General features: G+C 44.7%; 1 protein-coding gene across 7 annotated transcripts in view; it reads left to right on the forward strand.

Annotated features, from left to right (window-relative positions):
* Positions 1 to 4078: 4078 nt before the first annotated feature.
* The window catches only part of LOC1275671 (uncharacterized), a 29839-nt gene continuing 6990 nt past the window's right edge, over positions 4079 to 26927 (forward strand). Inside the window, exons 1-7 of one of the 7 annotated variants that reach the window (XM_061662302.1) lie at positions 4079 to 4966; positions 21054 to 21297; positions 21362 to 21854; positions 22649 to 23211; positions 24479 to 24647; positions 24732 to 25053; positions 25532 to 25603. In XM_061662302.1, coding sequence (XP_061518286.1) covers positions 4953 to 4966; positions 21054 to 21297; positions 21362 to 21854; positions 22649 to 23211; positions 24479 to 24647; positions 24732 to 25053; positions 25532 to 25603 — 1877 coding nt within the window. In that variant the 5' untranslated portion in view covers positions 4079 to 4952. Of the gene's footprint in view, positions 4967 to 6762; positions 6873 to 11425; positions 12233 to 21053; positions 21298 to 21361; positions 21855 to 22003; positions 23212 to 24478; positions 24648 to 24731; positions 25054 to 25531; positions 25604 to 26927 lie in introns of those variants that run through there. The other 6 variants (XM_061662298.1, XM_061662300.1, XM_061662301.1 and 3 more) reach the window with 6 other exon arrangements.

The raw sequence follows: 26927 nt of genomic DNA on the forward strand, positions 1-26927 counted from the left end.
GTAGCGCCATGTTGGACGTTTGTTTGGTGAAGTTTTCTCGCGAATATCCTTGTAGTTGTAATGTATTTGATAGCTTTCAAAACTAATGTCGATTTACTTCTTACTTCAGCAGCCTCTTTTTCATTCTCGTTTACAACATATATTGTTTGTAAATAGAACTAGCTATCCTCATAACAATGGTAAACAAAACGTCTGAAACGTTAATGTAATTTCTTTTGTACACCCTGTGGTTTTGTGTACCCGTGTCCTTCGTCCTGTTAAACATTTCAGTTTGCCGTGAAATATTTCATCCTGTTGCGCATAGGTGAGCTACAAATTGAGCTACTGTTTAAACAATTCAGCGCAACGTTTTCAATAAACGTATTTCCTGCATTTTCAAATACATAGCCTTGTACTACATATTACGTGACGTTTTACCTTTTAATTAATAGTAATTGATTATTGGTTGTTTAATTTAAACATAATAGAATAATATTATAAAATATCTTACAGTGTTTAGGGTTAGCTTAGCCCCCGAACGTTTAGGGAATTATGTGGGCAAATATTCTTCTTTTCCATGTGTCGAACCTTTTGCTGAGTATTAGTATAATTTATTATTTTTCATCATCCACCTCACGTTTCGCCAATTCTAAAATTAATTTTAACACATGACCCACCCTCGTGATACTTTTTTCATATGAATTTACTTCCTTTTTTTGCTACTAAGTAACCGCAAACTTACACCGCTTTTGCCATTCCTGCCGAACGGTTGAGAAATATGATTATGGTTTCGACAGTAAAAATACTTTCACTTTGATTACAGTGCTAATCCGATCTTGACATAAATTATACCATCCGATTGCAACAAACAAAAAGGCTGAAGAATGTATCCTTCTAGCTTGAGAGCGCACATGAAATCTGATAATCTGGTCCCATGACACACACACACACGCACACAGACACACAGAAGGTCGTTATCAAATGCCTCTAATCTTGAGTCTTTCGATGGTTGGTGCGTAAAAAGAACTAGGCGCATGGTAGGAGATGCATTGAAAATAGCGAAAACTCACCCCGGCGGTAGAAGACGCACCGCAAAGCAAGCAAAGCGCTTAGTTTATCAACAACAGTCGCTACAGTTTATATCTGCAGTTTTGTCGCAAAGCAAACGCTCAAGAGAGTACGAAGAAATGAGAAAATAAATAATGAAAAAAAAAAAAAAACAAACGATAGCATCTAGAAAGCAAGGACGTTGACCTGCGGGTGCGTGAATTTAGAAACATTCACAAGACTAGGCGTACGTATTTTGTTTTGTGTTCGTCCCCGAAGGGGATTGTGTTGTGCATTTTTCACATCACTTTTGCATTTTGTTGGTCGGTTTTGTTCAAGCCACTAGCAAAATAATGTTTTCCATTGATAAATGGGTCAAAATTCAAACCGTCAATTTTATTCACATGTTAACAAAGGTATTTGAGTTTGGTTTGTTAGTTTGTAGCCTGATGATTTGTAGAAAAAAAAATCTGTGTTCTTCCATTGTGTTATTATTTTTATATTGATGGTAATATTTTTAAAACAAAAAAAAAATATTACAAAAAGTAAAGCACCCCCCGGCAAGAAACACGATTGGACAAGTGGCAGTGCCAAAGACAAAAAAAAAACAAGTAGGAAGAACATTGTAATGAAGTGTGCTGCGGGAAAGTTCGCACTCGCATCGAATAAATTGCACGATCGTTCTAAAACACCCACCAAGTAACCCCACCCGAAAAACGGGTGCGGGTGTTTCGATTCTTTCCTACAACACATAAATCTTTTACCCTTGCAAACACACTCATACACTCACAGACACACATATACATACACAAAAAAACATATGAGTACGCATGCATTCAGTTTAGTTTGAGGATCGCTTCCGATCTTCAACCATCAGGGGTTTATTCATAAATTACGTAACGCAGCATCCTTCCTCATTTGAATAAAAACAGATTGAAAATTCCTTTTTCTCTTGATCTAATAAGCTCTGGATTTCATAGGTTTCATTGGTTATTTTTGTTTTTCAATTAGAAATTAGTTTTGAGATTAAAATTAAACTAAATTCTATCTATCATTTCATTATTCGGACCCCAAAATGCCAAGTAACAGTCAGGATTTTTTAAAGCATATATCCATATCTTCTTTTTGTTCTTCCTCTTCATCCGCTTCTTTATTGCAATAATGATCTCAGCCTTCTTGCCAGCCAACACAGGCTTTAGAGACTTATTAAGTACCACGTGACCGGACGGTCAGTCATGTAATGTAATGTAATGTAATCAATAACGGTCGATATGAGGCTTGAACCCACGACGTAGGTAATTTATTTTAAATTCCTGTGATATATGAAAAATGTCACCATCATCACGTGTTTCACACGAGATTGATAAAATGGTATACGCTATATGTAATTTTAAAAGGTTTTCGTTTTAATTTAATGTGATGTAACGTAATCTAACGATACTACCCTCTCCGAGTGGTTGGTTTTTCCTAGTCTTCTTTTGCGCGATTTAGTTACATTTCGGTGGCGGTCTAGAAGCGAGAATCATCAATTAATTGCACGCGGTGCGCGTTCGCGCAAAAAAACGCTTTTTCTGTTTTACGGTGCTAGAGGTGAGGGTAAGAAAAAAAGAAGGAAGAGTGAAATAGATTGGCTAGCGTATGTTTTTTTCTCGTTTTTTGTGAGTTTTTTTTTCAGTTCAGTTGAAACGGAAGATAATTTTCATCCACCGAAGGTCATCAAATAGCTCCATCTCTAGTCAGCCGGACGGTGGCGTGCGTTCGTGCGGCCCGTTGAACGACCTGCTTGGATAATAAATATATGTTTCACCCGAGTGAAGGAGAGGCAAACCCATCCACAACCGCCAACCACAAGCGGGGCGCGAAGCGGTGTAAAGAAGGCGGAAGATAGAGGAAGGATGCACGCACGCAGAATGCGCGACAGCATCCATTTCGCGCATCGTGTTGCGCACCGTCGATTGCAAAGGTGTCCAACACATGGCACAACTAAACGTGGGCAGACAGTCTAACTGGTGTACACCAGCGATCATCGCGAGCAGGTGGTCGGGCATGGCGAGGGGAGTTTTGGGTGGTAACGGCGCAGACTTGGATGCGCAAACGCAAAACACGGTGCGCCAGTTTGACTGCTTAGACGCACGATGCGCGTAGGAGCAGAAGGGCAGTAGGCAATAAAAGAAAAACAACGAATCCTGCACCTTTTCATTGGCGAGGGTTGTAGTGGTGGTGTACGTTCGAGTAAACTGAAAACAGTGGACCGAAGTTTTCACTTTCGCAACTAATACACCAAACAGCGGCACCGAACTGCGTTCGTTTGCGTGTGGCGGCGATTTCGGTAGCAAAGTTTTCCAACTGGCCAAAAATATCACACTCGTCACACCCCGCCGCAGTCGCAGAAGGCACACGAAGCACCAACAAAAAAAAAAGGTTTTCCTTTATACTCCTTTCACCCTTCCGCTTCACACACTCGGGAGGGCTGCTACAAAACCGTTCTCCGTGAGCGTATCTGAATCTGGTTCTAAAATAGGATCAATGCCAAAAAACTGAACCATACCACCGTACCCAGCCGTGCGCGATCGTGTGCGGCGTCCGCGGATCGTCATGGTGAGCTTTTCCTCTGGGCGCTTCCTTCCCCGATCCTATCCGCCCAAACTACGCACTACGCGAAGGGTGTTGGGCCTGTGTCAATGTACGGCTGTAGCAAAGGGACAAACACGATGCTACACGGTGCCAAGCAAAGGTCGGTCGAATGGGACGGTTTTGAGGGGAAAACCTTCACCCGATGTACCGGGAAAGGGGTGGGATGTAGGGGCTGGGAGGAGTGGACATGTTAACCGTTGACAAGGGGCCCATCCTTTGCGGCAGCCGGAGCATTGCGAGCGCCGCAAGGTGATGTGTAAAATTGGGAAAACACCCAAACCCATGTAACGCAGAATCGTAGTGTTAGTGTAGCAGCAGAGCAGTTAGTAGTAGTAGTATACTGTGGCCAAGAACGAGCCGAACGCGGAGGAGACCGGAGCAGCACGGACCGAAAAGGGAAAACCCACGATTTCCGAGCGCCGATCGACGGTCGCGCACTCGGGAAAACTGGCCAGTGTGAGTTGGACGATGGAACGCGTAACGTCTAAGCTCTGTGACTGATAGAACGACCCCTTTGGTACTTAGTAGCTCACTCTCTAGAAGCTCCGTCGCTCTTCTAAGTAGGCGCTTAAGTACTCCGAATAAAGTTCCCAGAAAAAGTGAGCAGGAACTGCTAACGGGAAGCAAGTTATTTTCAGATAGTTTCGTGATTGTGTGTGTGTGTCGGTGGGGGCACGGTGTATTATAATTTATTCTCATTTAAACTAAGTGTTTGCTACCGCTTAGGTTTGACGGCTCTCTTAGAGTAGCGTTGTAAATTAATTGTGCAATAGTAGTGAGGCTTTTAGAGTGATCGATGACATCACAAGGAAGGAGATAGAGGGAAGGAAGCTACCCTAAGATCAGAAGAGCATCAGGATCCATCTCATCCGAACGGCAAGAGTAAGCAACATCTATTAGCTTAAGTAACAGTTACTAAGTCGAAAAGTCGAAATCGAAACGTAATTAGCTACCTGTGTGGAAATCGAAGTTGACGCCGGCACCGAAGTAAGAAAAAGAGTGATTACACTGTGAACGTGCGCGGGTTGGTTGAAGAATACCCGGCTACTTTGATCAGATCGTTAGTAACTACGGTTAGTTAAATTGGATGGTGCAACTGGATGATCACTGACAGTGCTGTGTGTTTGTGTGTGCCTGTGTCTATGAGTGTATATAAGGGAGAAGGTGCGTGAGTGTTTGTGTGTTTAAGTCAACGGCTAGTACGTGTGTCCTTTGAGAAGGATCTCAACTAGAAGTAGCTGTAGAAGCGAACTCCTGTCAGCAGCAGCGGATACATCAACGACAACAGCACCATGGACAGATCAAGGTTTGTAGGAATACTATTGAGATTGAATGGCTAGGTTAGATAAGTGAGAGCGTTTAAACGCATGCACGGCCTCAAATGTCGCAACATCATCCTTCGTGTCCAACTTCCTCCCAACGGGTACGCCTTTGGCACGAAGCCTTTTAATGCCAAGGTTGACACAGCCGGTACTGCACTGCACCGGTGTTCGTTCGCACGGTTCTACCTACCTTCGTGCTGTTTTGGCCCAATATATCGAACCATTCAATCCACATCGGTGTTGTGCGTACCGGTAAAGATTGACCATCATTTTTGGGTTTGGTTTTCGGCGAAAAGATCTGCGTCTTCTTCAACAATGTGTGGTGTAGAACACTTACATCGCACCTTAGCATGCACGATAGAACAGTGGTTGATTTTCTTGCATTTCGGACAAAAAAGCCAAAATGTCAGGCCTGAAAAAAAGCCGAGCACGGGTGTTGGATATGGCAAAACATGCGATTATCATGAACACACTATACCCACACACAGGCAAACGCCCCATCAGTGGTGTTCTAGTGAGGGGAATAGTAGTCAAGCAGACAAGTGTCGAAGTGTTTGTCGGGGTGCGCTATATTTAGCACTTTCCTTCGTGGATCACAAGATGTCTTCTACACAGAGCGGATTCGAAGCGCGCGTACGAATCTTGCCATGTCTCTTTTTTTATTTGTCAACCGGGCCGCGATCGCTTGGGGGGGTTTTTGTGCGCCCCGGTTGATTTAGTTGGCCGTAAAAAAATATACGAAAGCTAGAGGAAACCATGAGAAAATAATAAAATTAATAATTTGTAAAGGAAAATCCATTAATCCTTTAGCTAAGCAAACGCGAGATTGGTCGGTATTCTTGTTGAGAAGGAATGGAAAAGTTAACTTCCGGACATGATGGATGTAGGTAAAATCTTATGAAAAGCAAAAGAAATGACTCAATATTTGTGTATTCTGGAGACTTCTCGAACGAAGTGTTTATTTTGAAACAGTCGAGACAGCCTTGCCAAAGAAAGCAAAGAAAAGTTTTGTCTTGATGTAGTATAATCAATATTTACCCAAAGTTCAAGGGTATGTAGGAAACTTAACGACAAAACGGACGATACATTTTGTCTGTATGTATGTTGTTCTAAACAGTTTGTACCGTGTCTGAAATCGATAGAATCAAAGATTTTGAATTGATCAAATCTTCTTCAAAGATCAAAATTTCATGAAGTGACAAAACCCTTGTAAGATCATAACTGTGTTCCTCTAAACGATCTTACACTGGACTACAGAATTTATGTGTAACCAATACTCTGGATAGTATAGTCAAATCCTTGCTCTAGGTGAGAACTGATCGAGATCTAGAAGTTTAATATTCAATAGATTGGTCCAACATTAAACAAGATCGCAGTTATAAAATGATCTTCAAATGAAATGAACTCCACATGAAACAACCCACATGAAATAATCAAATGATTCAAAATTAGTTTGCATATAACCAACCATAAAAGTTTACAACTTCAGTGCTCTTACCTAAGCTACAGAAATCACCTTTCACGATAAGAACTCACTATTATCTTACCTCCAACACCTCATCAACAGCCTCTCCCTATTTAGCAGAGATGCCTCAGTATGCATAAGGCGATAGTTTCGTTTGTTCCTTTCCTTAGATAAGTGTGATCTTGTTTGTTATGAAAGGTGATCTGGCATATGTGTAACGTGTGGGACAGGCAGATAGTACACACAAGAAACGGACAGACAGCTGGTATTTACTGTTCTTCCTGGGCCCCAACAGACCATGCATTCTGCGTCGCAACTGCGAGCTGACTTGCGCGGAATGTTTTCGATAGTTTCAGGTGGTCTGCTGTCCGACTCAAACGATTGTCACGCATAGCTAACAAGGGAGACGAAAGGAAAAAAAGACGGTCAGTGGCCCTTTCATTGTTAGATTCTGCCCGGTCCCGTGTGTATTATGGCGTAGTGCATTCCACCAGATAATTCATTCTGACCTCGCGCACCGTGTGTTTACTCTATTTGTCATCTTCAAACAACAAGCACCGAAAAGGAGCACCACACGTTCCAAAGCAGTTGATTCAGCCAGTTGACAGTAAAATTTATTCCTCACATGTAAAATGTTTCTTTGTGCGCTATAAATGCATCGATGAATCAGTGCGCTTTTAATAACCGAATCCAACCGAATCCGATCCAATTTTATCCACCAGAGAACAAAGTGCAAAATGCGTTGGTGACGATGATGTGTGTTGCCTTTTGGACATATGTTCGTTAATAGGCACAAACGTGTGTACTGGTGCCGTCACCGCAGCAGCGGCATACTAGATTTCGCCTTAAGTAGTCTTTCGCCCACCTGTGCGTGTTGCGAGATGGAACGCACGTGGTAGGAAACGGTGCGATCACCGTGTGACATATGCAATTAGGTGCACAAATTGAACGGTTACAGGGCGCTTGCTGGCAACGGATAGATGTTATTAGGCGCAATGTAGCTGGTGCACGCAAACGGATATGATTTATTTCCGAGTGCAAATGAGTGGGCAGGAAGTGTTGGAATTACAGTAACGTCTTTCTAAGATAAATGCTCACTTTAAACATTTCTCTCTCAGATAAGGTGAATTTCTTTAAATAGTTTATGAGATGTGGGCTTTAGAGCTTAATCATAAAATATCAGTTCACGGAAAGGTTGTGGATTGATTAAACATAAGAATTATTGGATACTCCATGGCCACACGATCAGTTAGTTTTCTCCCCCTGGATAGATATTTCTTGAAGGTGTACATAGATCCTTTCAACCTTCACCGTGAAGAGACTTCACTGTACTTAAAGTGCGTTGTGTCCCGTGATTAGAACATGAAGCTCTTATTCAGCAAAAGTTTCGTAGTTCAGTACAACTCAACCTAAACACACAACAACAAACGCTCATTCAAACAAGATCCAACGCTGTAAACATCAAGAAATCACGAGATCAGTGACATCTTCCTAACGCACTTCCTTCCCTAACTTCTTCCCTACCGTACATCGACTGTAGGGCCTCGACCATGGCAAGGTGGCGTTTTTGATGTGGCAACGCACTCGGTAGGGATTAAAAATAAGCACCATCTTTCTTTCTACACCCCTCTAAAAAAACACGCACTGTCCACACACATACAGAACGCCAGCTAACTTGCGTTCGGCTAGGCGTTCGATGTCCAATTCGGAAGATTGATGGTACCAACAGGTTTTGGCAGATTTTCTCAAGCTATACTTTTTTTGTTAAATGTGCTCTCTCACCGTGCGTCTGGTTTGACTATCATCTACGCGGCTGTGCGACCGCGAGTTCGGAAAATTTTGGTTAGATCTGACTTTTAATACTACCGCGCCACGATCCGGCAAGATTTACCGCACGGACAGCCGTGCAGATCATTCTGATGATGTGTGTGAGTGTGTGCAATGCTCAAAGGCAGCTCTTTCTTTTTACTCAAATCTTAACATCTGCGAGGGGTTGTCTTTTTGTTGATAACTTTCATCACTCCTCAAAAGTGTGCATGATCGAAAATAGCCATGATTCAATCGCGTCATCTTCCGCCTTCCATCTGTGCCGGGTGCTAGCGTACTCGGCGCTAACATGCTGGCCGCACGGCCCTGCCAAAACCAGCTGACACTTTCGATTTTCCCGGAAGTTGTTGGGACAACTGTGGCGAAGACTGTGACCGTTTCGGCACGGTAAAGCTTGAGCTTGAGCAATAAACAATATTCGCCCGTCCCGTCCGTGACCGCCAAGCCCAAGGGTGAGCGCTGTTACGCGCACGTAACCGTTTTCCGCTAGCTTACAAACCGGTGTCACCGTCGGTGTTCCGAAGGTGTCGAAGATCTTGGGAAGATGTCGTTAAGCAGTGCTTACACCATCCGTCTATCCACCACTAGCAACCTTTTCCGCTTGGGGTGGGTTCGTGCGCGCTTAGGCGAAGGTGTGGTCACGAGTCGTTCCGAAGAGGTGGTGGGAAGGGTTACGAAGAAGAGTTTTCCTCACCCATGTTGTTTTCTTTCGCACATATAAAAAAAAACCTGGCGAATTCATGCGCAAAACAGGCTCTCGGACGTACGCACGCACGCACGGACGGACGGACGGGACAGATAGGGACTGAAAGCTGACTTGTGGATAGATTTTCCATACGCACGCAGGTGCTGCGCCTGTTGTTGAGTGCCCGGTTGGGCAGGTTTTATGGTGTTTTAGTCGTCTGGTCGGTCGTGATCGTGCTTTTTGCTATGTGCATTACGGTCAGTTCCGGTGTACGACTGGGTATTGCTGAATCAGGAAGTTCCACATCAACCTGATCCTCTCGCAAAACGCCTTATGGGAAACACCAGGAACGGTTCCCTGCGGGCGTTTCGTAGTCAGAGAGCTTTCTTTTCAGGGTGGAAATTAATGGATTTCAAATTATATGATAACTTCAATTTATGATTGTTGATTAATCGGCATAACGTCGTAGGTCTTGGGATGATAGACTCTTTCATAACGATTTGCTGTTAACATTGCTTTGCCAGATTGTGAAGATGAATGCTATTATATGCATTTTTTAACGACGAAAACAAGCTATAAGCTGTCAATTGAACATGAAAGAGTCTATAAATGGAAAGTCTGTCTATGCTGTATGAACATTGGTCCCGATGGAAATCAAAATCTAGTGTTGAGCGACTCTTGCTCTAACAAAAGTTGGCAAATCTGAATAAGATATTTTAGATATTTATCTTTTAAGACGTTCCATAGTAAGTTAAATTTACTATTTTAAGTAACATGACCATTATTTATAGAATTGAAAATGCTTCTCATATATTGTTGCATTTTTTATGTTATATATGAATTTAAGGCAATTCAATTACCATTACATTTGTCACTAAAAGCAATGAGAATACTGAAACGTTGTATTGCATCCTAAAAGAAAAAATATTGAATTCGTCAACTATTTAAACGAATGTAGTATGAGTATTAATAGTACCAACATTAAAATTATCTTTTCATTCGATCCACCGCATTTGGCAACATAAGCTTTAAGCAATTTTGAAAGACGACAATCTAAAATTTATCATTTACCATTTATAGTATTTTATTTTGTAGAAAAGCGTTGAAAACGAGTTGGAGGGTAGAATATCCTTTCATTTCGTATCAAAGCTTAATATTTTGATAAGTATATTGTATAAAAAAATCAAGAGTAAACGAAAAGCTATACATAAGCCTCCAATCGATCAACAATTGGATCAATGGATCATTTGATTCTTATCTGGAGATTTTAAGCTTTATTTTAAGATTTTTTTCTAAGACAAGTAACTTTATTGTCCAAAACTCATTTAAATTTGTGTGAATTCTAACATATTCTTTTAACATCACGTGGTATATTGACTTCTACAGCACCGTATATGGCTCAATTTCCATCCGAACTGAGTTGCAGAAATGAGTGGTCTTCCACAACTAAATATTACTCACATAAAGTCTTCAGCCCTTTCTAAAGGGTTTGGTTAACTTTCGAACCAATTACGGTTGATGTACGAAAAGCAGAAGAAGTAGTGTAACTCAATTGTTTATGTTTCTTAAGCAATATAATTTACGATCAGTTCTTTATTGCTGTTACCTTTCTTGATTTCCTTTCGCTTGCGCGTACAAAACACTACTCCCGCTTGCTACAAGTGAACGTTACTGCGTCGTGTGTTAGATAAGTAGAAGATCGGCGTTTTAAATAACATTTATTTCTAACGATGCCTAATCAAACGACAGCAGCAAGCAGCGACGAGCTGCTCTTTCGTAACGTGTCGACTCTATGGGCCAGTGTTATACTCACCTTACGAGACACACTTTATGGTGGACGAGCATCCCATCTTTAGCGTTTTGTAACACGCACTGCACTTGGCTTGCAGGTACCGGTATACCATTTTGCCTGGCCCATCTGCCACCCCGGGTTTCCGTATCGGCGGTGGAGCCTAACATGACCCGAGCGATCTCCTTTTACTTGACCACTCCACCCCACGCATGCAGCTTCAATTGCATCTCGGCCGCCAGACCCCCGGGTCCGGTTTATGACTCTCGGGCGCACTTAACGTTTATCACTTTCTTCGGTGTTTCGGTGTTTGTGGCTGCATTTCCCCGCCAGCCCCCGTCAGCGAGCTCTGTAAGAGGGCAGGGAAAGAGGGTTTGCTGGTGAAACAACCGTTTACGAGGTCTACAGTGGGGATGGTAGAAATTAATCGATCTCGCCCAGTTCTCCCTTGCGTGCCCAGTGGGTGCAGAAGGCTTCGGTAGCCCGCTGCCTTGCGTTACATCTTAAGGTCAGGCACCAGCGAGAGAGCGAGCCTTTGCAAACCAGTTCTCAAGAGAGAGAAAGAGAGAGAGAGAGTGGGAGCTTGACTTCGGAAGAAGCCGGCAAAACGGAGATCAACTAACAACGGGCAGCAGCAACAGCAGCGAAAACAAAAATGCATCTCAGCAAATGTCTTCCCTTCCAGTGTGCAGCACAACGACGCACAGCCCTATTCGGTGTCTCAGGACAGATCGCAACTCACAGTCGTCCGGAACGAGTCGTCCCAGGCAGACGTCAAGCACGGAGAGGTTTTTTTTTACTTCGTATCGCACGCAAAGCTTAGGTCCTGCAGTCAGTTGAAGTTGTCAAACGGCAGAGATTGTGTTCTCCCTAATTTGTTTGCTAACGACAGTGTGACGCAAATTATCAGCGTGTTATGCGTGAAAGTGCTGCCAGACATTCGGAGCGTTCCTGGTGTGTTCTGCAACGCGTTTCTTGAACTCTCCCCTACACGAGGGTGGGTTCGGGGTCATTAGTTGCCGTGTGCATGTTCCTATATGTGTGCTTGTGTGCGTGTGTGTGTTCTTCTGTGTCCTGATGTCATTCACCACGATTCGATCCCTTTCGCCGCACGATATCAATCGACAAACGTGTTGACGCAACCACGAACGCCTGGGATCTGCTGAGACTCTGGGACGTTTTGTTGCCCACGCGAAGCTCGGTGCTGTGTGCTGTTTTGTTTGTGTTTGTAAAGGTGTCTGCGCAGAACTAGCCCGTGCGTGCCGTGCTCTGCAGCCAGCCGTAATGGCAACGATTACAACAATTACGAAAAGTGGTCCCGGTCCGGCACCGGCCGTTCCCACGACGCCACAGTTCAAGAGCCATGTGTACTCGAAGTATCGCGAGCTGCTCGGCTCGTACAATGGCAAGGCGAACGAAATACTGCAGACGTATCCGGCGTACCGCGTCCGGGAGGATACGGGATTTGGCCTCGGTGGGGAAAAGTGAGTAATTCGATTTCAGCCTGCCTGGGTCGGGGTTGGTGAGATGACCCTCGGGTGTGGTGTCGTATTTTTATTGTACACTTAAGAAACCATTAAGATCGATGACTGGCTGACGTTTACCGACGATCACGATCGAGCGTTGTGAATGGGAGTTATGGAGTTTCTAGTAGTTAGGTGGTCGAGAGTAAAGTGTGATCATTCAACCTTAAATGTTAAATATTTCAAGATTCTTTGTGGTCAAAAGACTATTAGCATGGTAACCAATGTATCAAGAAGACAATAATTGTGTATAAAAGACAGTTGACCTCTTGCCAATCCAGATGTGTTATGATTCAGTGTCTGTGGAATTTCCTGCATTGCGTCGTTGGCTCCAAAACCAAACCTTGCAAACCATGTTTACATAACGAATTTTGAAGCGAAAAAAAGGAAGAGCTTTAAATCAACAATCTCCCCGAAGGCTACCGGCTGCCACAATTTGTGCGATCGTTCCAGCAGCAAATCATCAACAACAACGATCGTTCATTGTATACACTCCAACACGAATCGAGACGAGACACGATCGAGATAAAACTAACCTCCATAAAACCCACATTTCTCACTTCGCCTGAATCTCCCGGGCAAATGTTTTGAAGCTTTAGATACCATTAGAAGCATCATTTTTTGGAGTCACATTTGAATTTATGTGTTGTTCCGGGTCCCCCGGTTAGGTGTGCGCGCGTGCGCCCGCTGTCGTACGCACGCACGCAGTTTCCGCCATATGTTTTTGAAGGTTCACGCGGGAACCAGTACGAGAATAATCAGCTAAAGGGTGACCACAAATTGCGGCCACGTTTCATTGACAGTTCCATTTACGGCGTCGAGAGCCGTCGAGTGACAGCGGCGATCAAAGGGTACAGGCAGGCGTCTAGGCCTCCGCTGACGCCGTTTGCTAAAAACAGCGTCGGAGCGTCATCGATAGTGGCGCCAGCCGATCTCCGGCACCGACGTGAGCTATATGAGCGTTTTGCCTAAGTGTCGCGCGCGCTCTGGTGTGCTCGTTCCAAGCGTGATGGCGTCAGGGCCACGAGTTTGCTTATGGATTTACTTCCTCCAATGCTGGTCATTGCCAGAGTCGGCTCGGAAGATCGGCAGAGTAGGTGCTGCAGCTGGGGAAGTGGCCGGAGGGGGAGATTATGATGATGAATTACACAAATCACAAGCTGGCAGTAACATTTAGCACAACAGCTGGTGGTGTAAATGTGTGCGCACGAGAGGTTAGTGGTTATTGGTGCAGTTTTGCAAAACGTTGCGTGCAACCATACTGCAACAAAGTCATCTTCACACTTGCTCGCTTTGAGGCACGAGATTGCGGCCCCAGTCTTGGCTTACTTTCACAGCACACACAGCTGGAAGTGGGACGGAAATGTCGTCGGTTCTCCTCGCGAGAGATCGCGCAGTAAGCAGCTTACTTTTCGCTGGATAGGCTTAGGCTGAGAACTTGTTTGAGGTTGGGCCCGGTTTTGGGACCGGTTGAAATTGGCCGCGCTGACTGAGCAGACTGGCCATTTCTTTATCCTGATTTGTGTGAGTGTGTGTGTGTGTCTGTGTTTATGTTTGCCGTATCAAACGGCACGCAAGGAGACGATCACGCGCCTTGAAGCCTACCTCCGTGTTGATCGTGTCTTTCGCGTTCAAAGCGGTCAGAAAACGGCCGGAAGCGTAGGTGTACAACGCTGGTGGACATTGAATTGAAACCTCTGCTCTGGCTTGTAAGGGAACGGTCTAGAGAAAAGTGTGGTTAGAGGAACCACTTTCGGTGATGTATTTTTAAAACTCATGAGTTTTCCCCCCAAACTTTTCCTTAAGGTTGTACATGTACAGCGAGGGCGACACACGCTTCTTGGGGACACCGGACACCGGTCGTCCTGTGAGGGTGTGGAGACGACCCGGTAAATGGCGACCCGCGAATGCTTAGATTTCAAGGTTAATCGCAGATTGTTTATACTACTTTGCGAGAGATTGTCATGTCACTTGCCCTGCTGCTGCTAATGGTACGCGGAAGCCCTGGGGCGGATGGTAGAATAAAGGGAGATGCTATGGGTGCGGATTGTGTTACGGGGCCCAGCGGGGACGAACGTGTTGAACTTGAACGGAACGGGGCCAGGAATTTGCCATCGGATAGCCGGGATCGGGGCGACCCGCTAACAGGGCAACATAAATAGTGTCACACGGGTCTAAACGAGTGTAAACATTGATGATGGACGATGGTTTTGTGCCGTTGCCTTTGAGTATGGATGGTTAGGGGTGTTTTTTATCTCTTGTTTAAACGACCGCGTACAGTTTTGTGTGTATGTGTCATATGAATAATTGGTCACAAATGCATTGCTCTCGATGTTTATTTACAGACAAGTGTGCAGCCGATATGAGTTGAAGGAGTCAATTTAAATGTTTATTTAAAATTTTAGTGTGTTTTTAGGACACTGTTACATATTGTACTCTAGTATGGATTGAAATTCCTCGAGCAGAAGACTTACTTTTCCTGTTATAAGCTACCTCGCGTTCGTGATCGCGACTTTCCCTTAGGACCTGTTTAAGTTGCAATTTAAGGCTTGTTCATCTTTGATCTTGATTTGATCAATCCATTGAAACGTAGTTGATGTAGCGTATTAATGTGTAAGAGCGTTTTTAATTTTTCTCGTCATATTATGCGATTAATCAGTGAAATGACATGACAGTTACGGTTAAAATTTATATGATTTAGCTCTATTTAGATCAATTTGTCTCCTTGTTTTGGTGTTAAAATACTGCAATTAATTATATCAACTGCCCTTTTCCATGTCCATGAATGATTTCTTCTATTTATGATTTTTTCGTTTTGCTTTTTTTTCATTGTTATTATTCTTGTTTTGTCTTTTTCCTATTACATGTGTTATCTTTCTCTTTTTCAATGTTATTTGTGATGTTTTCATTTTATCATTTTTAATTTAATACATTTTTAATTTGCTCTTTGATTTCTTCATTTTCTGGGTTTTCGCAATTTGGCTTAAAACCAAAGAACTTGTTTGACAATTTAATCCGGTTAAATATAATAGAAAATTATTCATTGTTCTAGGAAAACGAGTCAGAATGGAATTGAACCTTGCGCGGCATACGCTGTTGCTTGTTTCAAAAATTATTTAATTTAATTCCTTCTCGCTAAAAAGAAAATATAATTTATGGCCACATTTTTAACGCTCCGCTGTTTCGCAACTGAATCGCATCAACTTCAGAACACCTTTTTCCGAACAATGGGTCCCTTGTTGCAGGCGCTATTCTCACACCTTAAAATTCTTTCACTCGCCACCGCCAGTCTCCCATGCTGCTGCTCCCCGGAACAACAGCAACGCCAACAGCCCCACTCGCCACTTGGGAGCAATCTTTTGGCGAAGAAGAGGAAAGGCATTTAAATCGTCCCAAATTAGTTACACCGGGTCCGTCCGCCGTGACGCTCTTTGCCACACAAACACACACTCTGGGAAACCGACAAGAACGATTGCAACGTATAAGGGAATTAAATGCATTCCCATACTGGGCCCCGCGGCATGAGTCATGGTTTAAATATTGAACCTGTTTTTCTTCGGCCCCGCTAGGGTTTATGTGCTGCCGCCCCCAACCCGGGGTTCGTTCGCGGTTCGGTTTTACACCGTGGTGGTGTGCAGTTGCTCGTTGCAGCTAAACTAATTTGGCCGTTGGACGTTTTTTTTCGGACCAGACAACAGTCGAGGAATGGTGGCCAGGGGCGGAAGTATATTTACACGTATTTGTATATTGCATCCGTGACTAGAATAGTTTGCTTCGTTACCGGACCGACTAGCTTGCTTTAGGCAGCCGCTCATTTTACTGCCCATTAGTCATCCCACGCCGGTTCAAAAGGTCACGGGGCGTATGAAAGCGTTGCTTGCGCTGGATTGGAGCAGTTTCGCTACTTTCTCTAGTGCACACCGGGACGTCAATCATCACCCGGCCAGTTAATGATATCCTTAGGCCGGTCTAACGAGGAAGTAAAAGGGAAGCTTCAAAAGCCGACAGGTCGCTCTGTGTTGGTAGCAATTGATGAGTTTAGAGAAAATTTCACTTTTTCTTAACACTACAACTCCATTGAAAGCAATGGCAAAACGATAAAAGAAAAACAACTCCTAAACCGTACCACTCGATCGCGCCACAAAGTAGTGCAGCCGACGGGCGGACCACACACTCTAAAACGGCCCCCTATAACGTTTGGCGGCTCCGTACGCAGGCGCACAAAGGCGCCCTGTGCACCCCTTTTCCGAAGCACGAGTGAAATGAATTAACGATCGACAGGGCCGCTATTTGACACCGTTTTGGTATGCACCGTCTTCTCCCCGGTTCCCGGTTTTTTGCTCGATCATTTATTTGTTATTTTGCAGTCAGCCAAACCAATCGGGGTGGAATGCAATCGGAGCATTGGCGGGTACGGGAATGAAAAAGGGATCGGTCTATTTATAAACCGGTGGCCCTCACCGTCCTGGCGCGTTACTCATGGTCTAAACATTTCGCACGCCGTTAAGGATCGGGGGGCCGCCACAGTGGGCGGGGGTAGAAAAGGGAAACCCAGTGGCGTGCTGGTTCGTTCAATCGGGAAAAGGGTGCCCGCCGTTCGATTTGCGTGGGGACTTGGGGGTTTGGGAAGGAAGGTATGGGAATGGAAAGTTTTCCATGGAAAATGAACTTGAACTCGTGGAAAGTTCGAAGCGCGCGTTGGGGTGTGTGTTAGTTTTGGTTTGTTTGGTGGATGTTGTTGTTTTGCCCAGCTCGCGGTTACTTAAATAGAACTGTTTTCCTGCTGGCACCTGATGGTGATGATGATGATGATGGTCGACCCACGATCGTTAGAATGCTTGCGCTGTGTTATTTACGCTCCAGTAAATGTGTGGTAAACATGTGTATGTGTGTGTGCAGATATATTTTGAATGTCTGTACCAGTCTGTAGCAAGAGGAAATGATTTGTTTGGTGATTTTTTTTTATATAAATAAATTTCTTCAGTTAAGATAGCACGTTGAATATATATTTTTTTCAAAAATTCCATATAATCTTGCAATAATTTGCGGAGAGGATGATTTAGTTATGGTTGTAGTTAGTTACACATTGATTAGTTTCATTGAAATCAACAGAACTACGGCTTCAGTCTTATTTCATTAAACATCATTTAGTGAGACCTAATAATTGAAGGTTTAGCATACACAACATGCTTTTGCTTTGGGTCTAACGTATACTTTTCATTTTATTGACCAAATGTTGAAAAGACAGTTAATGATACATTTCCAATTGGAATTGGATAGTAATAAATTTATTTATTTTATCATTGTATCCGCAATTGATGGAAGCCATATGTAGCCTGAGCTGTGAGCGTTGTTAAATAATAAAATGAAAGAATGATCACGACTTACTAATTGACATTCCATTTGAATGCGGCCTAGCCGTTCTTTTTGAATAAAAAGAAGGCATGTTTTATTTTTAACATTCGTCGAGAGTTTGTGCAACATAACGACAATCATAATCCAGCTTGGAGTTGTTATAAATATTCATTTTCTTATCAATACGTTGTGTTCAAATTAGTTCAGGAAAGTAATACAAATTTTACCCCTACTTGTTATTTCATATCATATTTTACAAGGATTTAAGAACTAAATAGTATTTAGATGTGAATAAGTAGCCTAGGATGTGTTTGGTAGTACGATAAACACTCCAAAGAACAAGTCGATACCAAGAAAAGCCACATGATGCCTATTCCAACAGAGCAATATTTAGAGATGACTAAGGACCTAGATGGTGATAAAATAGCGATTTTTTGCAAAGTTAGTCACTGACATCTGAAGTATAAAGCATCAATCGATACGTAATGTTACAACAAGCAACAAGTCAAATGAAACATTTAGAATTAACGAGATAGCTATTTTCAAACTATTGTACACTAGTGTCTGAAGAAATGACGTGATTCGAATGTAAATTTACTGAAAAAGCTTCAGTTTGCTATACATTACGGTACACCATTGGGTATTACTTAACATTTATTCTTTTTACACCTTACAATACATAACAAACACGCTTAAAAGTTCAGCTTTACGTGACCTATAATAATTGAATTACTTGCATATCAGGATCAACAACAACAAGCACAACGAATTGTTTTAAAATTGAATCGTAGTTCCTTCGGTGGCGTTTTCTAATCATGTCATTTTACATTTCTTATTTTTACACTATTAAACTTAACATTAAAACCGCAAAGTGCATTTTTATGAGATCATTTAACACTCCATGCAAATTACTGTCCTAATAAAAAGGCTTAATGACAAATGGCGCCCACTTTTTATCTCGCCAACACTCCATCGGTACTTGTGGTTTCAATAAAGCTAAGTAATTTCGCTGTTTCAAGAGCGAAAGCCAATTAACCCAATTATACTCGATCCCGCTGGGACATGCTAACTTGATTCTCCCAAGTCTCCAATGCAATTTCATTCAACAAAGTGAAATGCATTAACGTATAATACGTAGAGTACGCAAAAAATAAATAAAAAGACAACTCGGAACAAAACAATCGTTAGCTTAATTTTAGCATGATGCGATAAATTCTCCCCCGCTCCACGACAACGGGACACTTCCCGTCGAGGGGCAGAGATGCAATCAGGAAGATCTTCCCCACGTTAAGCGAATACTTTTCGCCACGTTTTAGTGCATCATAAATTACGAACCAGTTCAAACGGGGCATGTGATCCGCGCTGCATTACCCTTGTCGCGTTCACAAGGTGCCGAGACATACCGTCGCGAAGCTACCAACGATAAAAGCCTATCCTACTTTTGTCACGCTTCTTCCGAGTTTTCCTAACATTTCCTGACGTCGGGAGGTGGTGTGACGTGCTAAAGTGACAAGAAACAAACAAAAAAAATGCATAATTAGAAACCAAAATTATCGCACCATACGCAGATGCACTCGAGCGGCCGACCCAATCGGTTCCTGAAGCAACTCGGAAATGGTTGATCGGGTCAGGCGCAAAATTGCACTACAAGAAAATGGCTATTTTTGTGTTGCTTTCATCCCGAGCGGCAGACTAATGGCGCCCCGGTGTGAATGTCGGTTCAGTAATTTGAGTAGGAAAGGCGCCCTCTCCTAGCACGTGTTGAGTGGTGTTCCGCTAGTGTCAGGCAGGTTCCGCTCAGAAGGAAGATCCGGCGGCAAGTTGACAGCGATGCAGTGTCATACAGTGTCAGAATGACCTACCAACATTCTGGTCGAGAGGACATTTGAGTAGGTTTGTGTTCCTTTGCGTAAAACACAAAAACGTAAACCATCCTCGCCCGCCCGACACCCAAAATCCCAGATGGACGTGCAAATGTCGGATGTTTTTTTTTGTTCGTTTTCGCACCGATGATGATGTACGCAACACCGATGACCGATATTTCTGTTCGGTCACGCACCGCACGCGCATCGCGGAACCACTTAACCTAATTGTTGCGATCGAGTCGATGATAGCTACAAGGTAACGCCGATCCGCACCCGGGCGAAAGACGGGCCGTGGGTGCTTTGCAACTGGCTATGATGGATGATCGTGGCGGAGGGTTTTTTTGTTGGTTTTTTGTCCCAAACGGAGATCTGTTCAAATCCTGGGTGACAAAAATTAATGCAATCTTCAACAACACCAGAAAAAACATGTCAGCGGGTCGATTTGAGGGAGCGACTAAACTTTACGCCTACCACAAAACAGCAGCAGGGCCGTACGAAAACGGGCGGTAGAACACTGTTACTGTGTGGTCTGAAAGCATGAAAATTGGGTCAAATTTTAATGTACACCAGATGGTTTGGGGTCCAGATTTGAATGAACATAAATTAGGGTAATTTTAAATTGATTTTGTATGTGTTGTTAGATTTTAACGTTAATTATTCAACACAGTGAAGGCTCTTTAAGGAGAGTCTCGAATGAATCTGTAGCTTGGAGAGATATTCTTAGCTATTGAGGTTCGATATCGAGTCGATTTGATACGAAGATCTCTCTAGGGATTCTAAACGAAATAGCGTTTGGTTTGGCGCTTCAAATATTATTTGCTTTAGATTACATCAAAATAAGTACCCTTATTTTAGTTCTTAATTCATTTCCGAAAAGTTCCTGTGGTTATCATGCGATTTCTGTATCTTCTTCTACTATTTGGCGTAACGTCCTACGCGGACACGCTGACCTATACAGGCTTTCGAAAAATGTGTGGTTAGTAATTGAATTAATCAACAAAAGCGACAAAACTGTATGTAGAATGATGCAATACTTGTTGAAGATACTGTACAAAACAGAGACTTCACTGTGTATTAATCAACAGAGCTCTATTTCTAATGACAAGTGACTCCAAAACGACTCACACACACCGCAATTTCCACACAACTCGTCGCTCGTCTTTGTTAGATTTATAAATAGCTCCCTGTTCCACCAGCGCTGACCAACACGAATGGTTGATTTTCCATTTTTCATCCTTAAATTTCTGGCCAACAGAAAACCCTCCTGGCCGTGCTAAATGGGTCAATGCAAAGTGTCTGTTTTTCCATTCATTTTCTGAGAATTTTCAAAAAACCACACTGCCCGAAAACAGATCGAACGCCGCGATGCCAGGAGGCGTTTTCGCGTTGCTGTGTTGGTTTATGCGTTTGTGGCACAGCGCGCACATGCGGCGTATAAATAAACGAACCGCTGTTTATGTTGATCTCATCTTCCCTTTTTTCAAATGCGTGTGCTTGCCATTTTTTAAAACATTATTTTCTACTGTTTTCTTTATCTTTTTATTTTTTTTTCATTGAAACAGCTACGGTGGACCCCCGCAGTCGACGATCGGCAACTCGGCCCGCCGGATACAGGCACAGCTGCCGGCGGAACCGCCGGCCTGCGTACAGAATGCGATGATGCGGCGGGACAAGCAGCCGTTCACCTACACACCGGGCGGCATCGATCTGTCCCAGATCAAATCGCCCCGCATGGCGAAGCGGATATCGCGCAACGCCAACTCGGAAGGTGTCACCGGTCAGCCCAAAGTGTCGCCATTGGCACAGGTAATGGATGGTCGTCTGCGGAATGTCTGCAGAATAATCATGTAACGCGTCCGCCTTCCCACAGAACAATGGCTCCAGCTACAGCAGCAATGGCACTAGCAGCAGCAACGGCAACACCAGCTCCGTCTCACCGGCGGCAACGCTCGGTGCGGCGGCCATGGGTATGCCGTTCCAGGTATTTCCTACAGGACCACCGGCACCACCGCCACCGCCACCGCCAACCGCGGGCCGCGTACTGCCATCGAACGGTGGCAATCGATCGATCCCGCCACCACCACCGCCGCCCGGTCCGGCCCAGCCCACCGCCAGCAGCTCGGACGCTCGCAAATCCCCCCGACCACAGAGCTTCGAGCCGCCGCCGATGGGCATGCGGCCGGAAATTAAGATCCCCCCGAACCCGATGGCCGCGTTGCGCAAAGCGCCACGACCGCAGCCGAAGAATGACTTCTGGATCGAGGAGTACCGGCGGGAGAAGCAGCAGGACGAGCGGCCGCAACAGATTCCACGGCCCGTTCCGCCCAGCTACAGCTACACCAACCGAGATCTGGACGACGAAGGTAAACGGCACGCGATCCTCGCTCATGATCTTTAACTTTTCCTTCTCCAAGTAGAAAGCATCACTTTGAGTGTTTTTGTTACTAACCGGTTTGTTTTTTGCTGCACCATTCTTTGGTTGCGCCATTTTGTACAATCGCTATCATTCCAGTTGCTAAAAACACATTCAATCGCACCGACGAGCTCACGGTCCGCGGGGACCACCCATTGGCACAGCACCACCACCGCTCACCCAGCCCATCCAATCTAACTGTACCGCACGAGAGCGGGTCGCGCGGCTCATCGTCGATCAAAACGCCGCCCGTGTACGGGCAGAGTCCGGTGCCGGCCAACCTTCCACCACCGATCACCCCGACCAAAGTGTCCGCCCATCCGCCCGCCACCAAAGACTCGCCACCACCACCACCACCACCCGTTCGCCCCAAACCATCCCTTTCGCCTGTGTCCACGAGTAATCAGTACAGTGGCAGTACCACACCAACACCACTACACCAGCCGGGGGGCGGCAGCGCTGGCAAGGAACAGACGGCAGGCGTCAAGGCCGCAGCTGCGCCTCCACCGCCGCCACCACCACCACATGCATCATCCTCATCATCGTCACACAAAGACACAGCTCAGTCGTCCGGTGTGTCCCCATCCGTGTCATCCGCCTCATCCCCCGGCTCCCCTAATCAGTCCCCATCATCGGCCAAACCGACTAGCACGCAGCGGCCGGCGGCACAGGCCCTTGGCTCGCTGTACATACCGCCCATACACGAGGTATTTGCCAATAGTAAGCAAAGTCTCTTAACCCAAGCGAGTCCGCCATGGATGTCGTCCCGGCACAATAGCCTCAAGGAGCAGCCCGAATGGGTGCACAAGGACGAGCAGGACTCGACCACCAACACGAACGCCACACAGTCACCGGAACAGTCGGTCGAACAGGAGCAGTCATCGAAACCACCGGCCTCATCTGCATCCGGGTCGCCGCGAGCGCCCAGTGTCGCGAAGGAGAGTGTCGCCGCCACTAGTAAACCGGTTGATTCTATCGTCACAGCACCGACCGCGGTGTCGGCTAGGCAGGCCGTACCGTCGCAACCGCTCACACCGAACAGCAACCGCTCGGCAGCACCGGCGGCCGATGTGTCCAACCCGGTCCAGCACCAGCAGACTGGTACGGCGTCGGCGCAGCAGCAGCAGCAGTACGGAAGCCAGCAGCAGCAGCAGCAAGCGGGTCGGGCCACCGGGGGCCTCCCAGCAGCGGGTACCGTGTCCAGCACGGTTACCATGCCCGTGAACCGTGGCTATCCACAGCAAGCACCAGTGTACGCGCAGGCACAACCCGTTTACTCCACTCAGTCGCCGGCAGGAACGCAAAAGGTAGGTGAAGATATTCAATTTAGGGAAAATTGCAATAAAGCTGTTAAGGAAAGAGTTACAATATGCACAAGAGCCGTCCGAAACATACGATTTGATCATATTGGACCCCTTTCAAGGATTTTGGATAAATTTTAGTCTTGTCTATCCTTACATACTGCATGGGAATATCTACCCAAATACCAGTTTTATGGAGTCAATGAAAGAGTGGGCAATACCACTTGCTAAAAGAACTGGCTAAGACTTAGTAATAAATTGAATCTTTGTTTAAACCTCCCAATTCAACCTGATTCATGGTTGTGGGACACTTCCTTGACTCTTTCTTATGGGAAGTGAACTTATGATATATGTCATATATCATATGACATATGATGGAAATTGAACTCAATGGCACCCTGCATTAACAGGCTTCTTGGAAATTCCTATTGGATTTGTCCAACAAGTGTGCTGCATAGTACAATTTCCATTTCATTAAGTTCATTTCATGTAAGAAGGAGTCAATAACGTGTCCCACAGCTATGAGAACTCATGTAAAACCCTGTATTCCTGTTTTGAACAAGAATATTCCGCAAATCGGAAACCTGGAGAGATAGACGCAATAAGGGTAGTGATGGGTACAATTGGCAAAAATCCGTACTCAATTCCGATCCGACTCCAACGATTTCGGAACCGACTCCAGAATGTAGGACCGAACTCCATTACCCGGAGCTGTCCGAAGTTGTCCGAGGTCGAAGTTAGAATCGGAGTTGGAGTCATCCAGAGTCGGCGTCGGTCGGAATCGGAGTTCAACTGAGTCGACTGGAATCGGAATCTATACAACTCCGACTCCAGACAGCTCCGACTCCGTCATGCATAGCTAAATTTTTTCGGTCCCATTGTACAGTCGTCAACCCGCACGACTTAATCCCGTAGCAAGAATCGACTCTTCGGCTTTTTGGTAATGCATACAGGCTCGAAAGCCTGTATACACTTACATGACCCCCTAGTACGTTTATGCCAAATAGAAGAAGAAGTTAAATTTCGACTGGATGAATATATAACTATGTGTGTGTCTGTATTACGTTAAATTGAGTAAAACTGTATAGCTCTCAGTGGCAGCATCTTCTATTAGATGTAAGTCAGCATCTGAAGGATGATCTAGATATGATTCGAATTACATTTGGTCTTCAAGAAGTCTACCAAATTACCATTACATCACTAAAACTTTCCTACAAAGTACTTCTAGAACACGATTTATTCTATGAACCTTCATTGTTCTTCTTCCCCGCAGGAACGTATCATACCGATACAGATCGAAAAGTCTCCGGTACAGGCGCCCGTCACTGCTCCGACGTTTGCACCGCCGCCCTACTACAGCCCCAGCGCTCAGTACGGTCCGGCCAGCGCGCAGAGCAGCATGCAGTCCCCGATCGCGGTCGGATTTGCGACCCCGCACAGTGGTAACGACAGTGACGATTGATTCGCCTTCTCGCTCTCCTACTCGTACGCTAACTCGACCCCTTTTGATTCCGATTTTCACGCAGGATTCACAACACCAACCGCCATGTTTACCAATCCGAACCATTTCGTGAACCAAGGCTACAACAACATCAGCTACCCGCCGACGCCGACCGGGCAGCCTCATCCGCACTACCAGCACCATCAGCACTATGCGCCACCACAAACGCCACCGATGCATCATCCGATGCATCCGCAGGCCCAGCAGCAGCGCATGCAGCAGTCCACACCGACCCAGCAGGGCCAGCAGGTGACAAATGTGCGCATCGTACCGATCAAGGTGGAGAGCGGTAGCGACCATACCACTGTCCGGGGACCACTGTCTAACACGCCGGCCATCATTCAAAGGTAATTAGCCGGTACACTTCCTCCTAGTAGCGGTCGTGTTGCAGGGAACATACTGGCAAATTCTAAATAACCAACGGCAAGCGTGTTTTATGCAAATTACTCTCTATCTCTCTCGCTCTCTTCTACTACTAAAATAAGTCTTTTGATTCCTCTTCTTCTTTGTCTTTCTATTCCTTTTGTTTTTTTCTACGGCGTGTGCAAATTTCTATTCCCCAAAATGTGATTATTTCTTGCGTGTGTATTTGCGTATGATTTTGTAACCTACCGTATGCCGTACGCATAAACTTCTGCTCACTGCACCGGCAAATGCGCAACAACAACGACCACAACAACCACCACCACCACCACCAAAAACCTCTCAATAAAACGACCCCTAATCCGAGTGCTGCCCTTCGTCTACCAAAAACCGCCCTCCGCTCTCCCCCTCTTCCCCTCCGCGTGCTGTTCGGGCGTGATGCTGCTCAATGGTGCAATGCAGTGGCGATCGTAGCTACGTCATTCACGATATCCCGCTAGAGGCTAAGCTTCGCTTTCTTAAAAATAGACTCAGGTACAGGAGCACGGCACGCACCAGCGTGATTCGAATGCATGGCAAAGAAGCGCGCCCGCCAATGTTGGCCGTCATAAAGCGTGTGTGTTTGCAATTTTCGCAATTTTACGTGACGGTGTGGCAGCGGCTGCGGCACCGGCTGCATACGCGGCGCAAACGTTTTGCAAAGCGAGTGTGAAACATCGTTACTTGTTTCTAAATCCGTTTTGCAGAAAAAAAACACACCTTTTTCACAGTTCTGCAAAACTGTTTCCCCCTTCATCTTTGCTATGCTGGTTTGGTTTATTGTTTTCGTTTTAAACATTGTTCCATTTTTGTTTTCGCTCGATTGTGTTTCCTGTTGTGTGTTTTGTAATATTTCGGATTTACTTGTTGCATGCGCTAAGAAGCATGGCTCAAACAGTTCCAGTTGGCATGGAGGAATTGTTACATTGAATGTGTTACGTTTGGCCTTAGTCCTTGGACTAATACAAGGCTTTTCACTGTTTATCACAAAAGCAGGATTAAAAAAACGGTGTAATCACATTGAGTCCTTATTTATTTGACCAATTTCATTCGTCTGACCCTCATCGTAATAACATCTCACAGTCAATGTTGTCTCCCAGCTGCTCAACCATTATATAATTGAAGGCAGCGCTAAAACCACTGGGAAATACAGATGAAAAATGACGGAAAACCCCGCCAACCATATCAAATGACGGCACATGGTGGTTACTCAGAAAGGATGGGAAATAGACGCCATTAAACCTGTTACCTAACCTCTCGCCCGTGGGGAAGTGTTTTATTTATATGTAAATGTGCATTATGTGTTTTGTTTTTACTGTTTCGTCGGTTATTTAATGATTTTAATTTGACCAGACACTTCGTCTCCGTACTGAGCTGTTTACAATCGACGATTGTTTCGATGTAGGTCTTTGTGATTATTTTGAGAATATTCTTTATGTGTCATCGGAGAATCATTACAAATGATAAGTCCAATAATGCACATTTTTCAGTTTTTTAATATTTGTGGTTCTTTGAACAGTTTTGAATCACAATAGATGTCATATTAAACGATGTAGAGGAGTCATGATCATCGTATTCTAATATCAGAAGACTAATTGTAAGGATTCGTTCCATAAGTGATACAACTAGGTCCATTAACCAGGCTCGTTGTGACGTGATGTCTTAATTTGTAGTTCATAAAGTTCAAGACAGAAAATTAAAATAGTATGTCAATTGTATTCCTTGTCTAGGAGATAATCCCTGAAGGCTTTAAGAACACATTAATCGTCGTTAAACGTTCTTAGTTGTTTGTTTTGCTCTCGTTTTTCACAATCAATGT

The sequence above is a fragment of the Anopheles gambiae genome, chromosome 3 (assembly GCF_943734735.2).
Source record: "Anopheles gambiae chromosome 3, idAnoGambNW_F1_1, whole genome shotgun sequence".
In the NCBI taxonomy this organism is placed as follows: domain Eukaryota; kingdom Metazoa; phylum Arthropoda; class Insecta; order Diptera; family Culicidae; genus Anopheles; species Anopheles gambiae.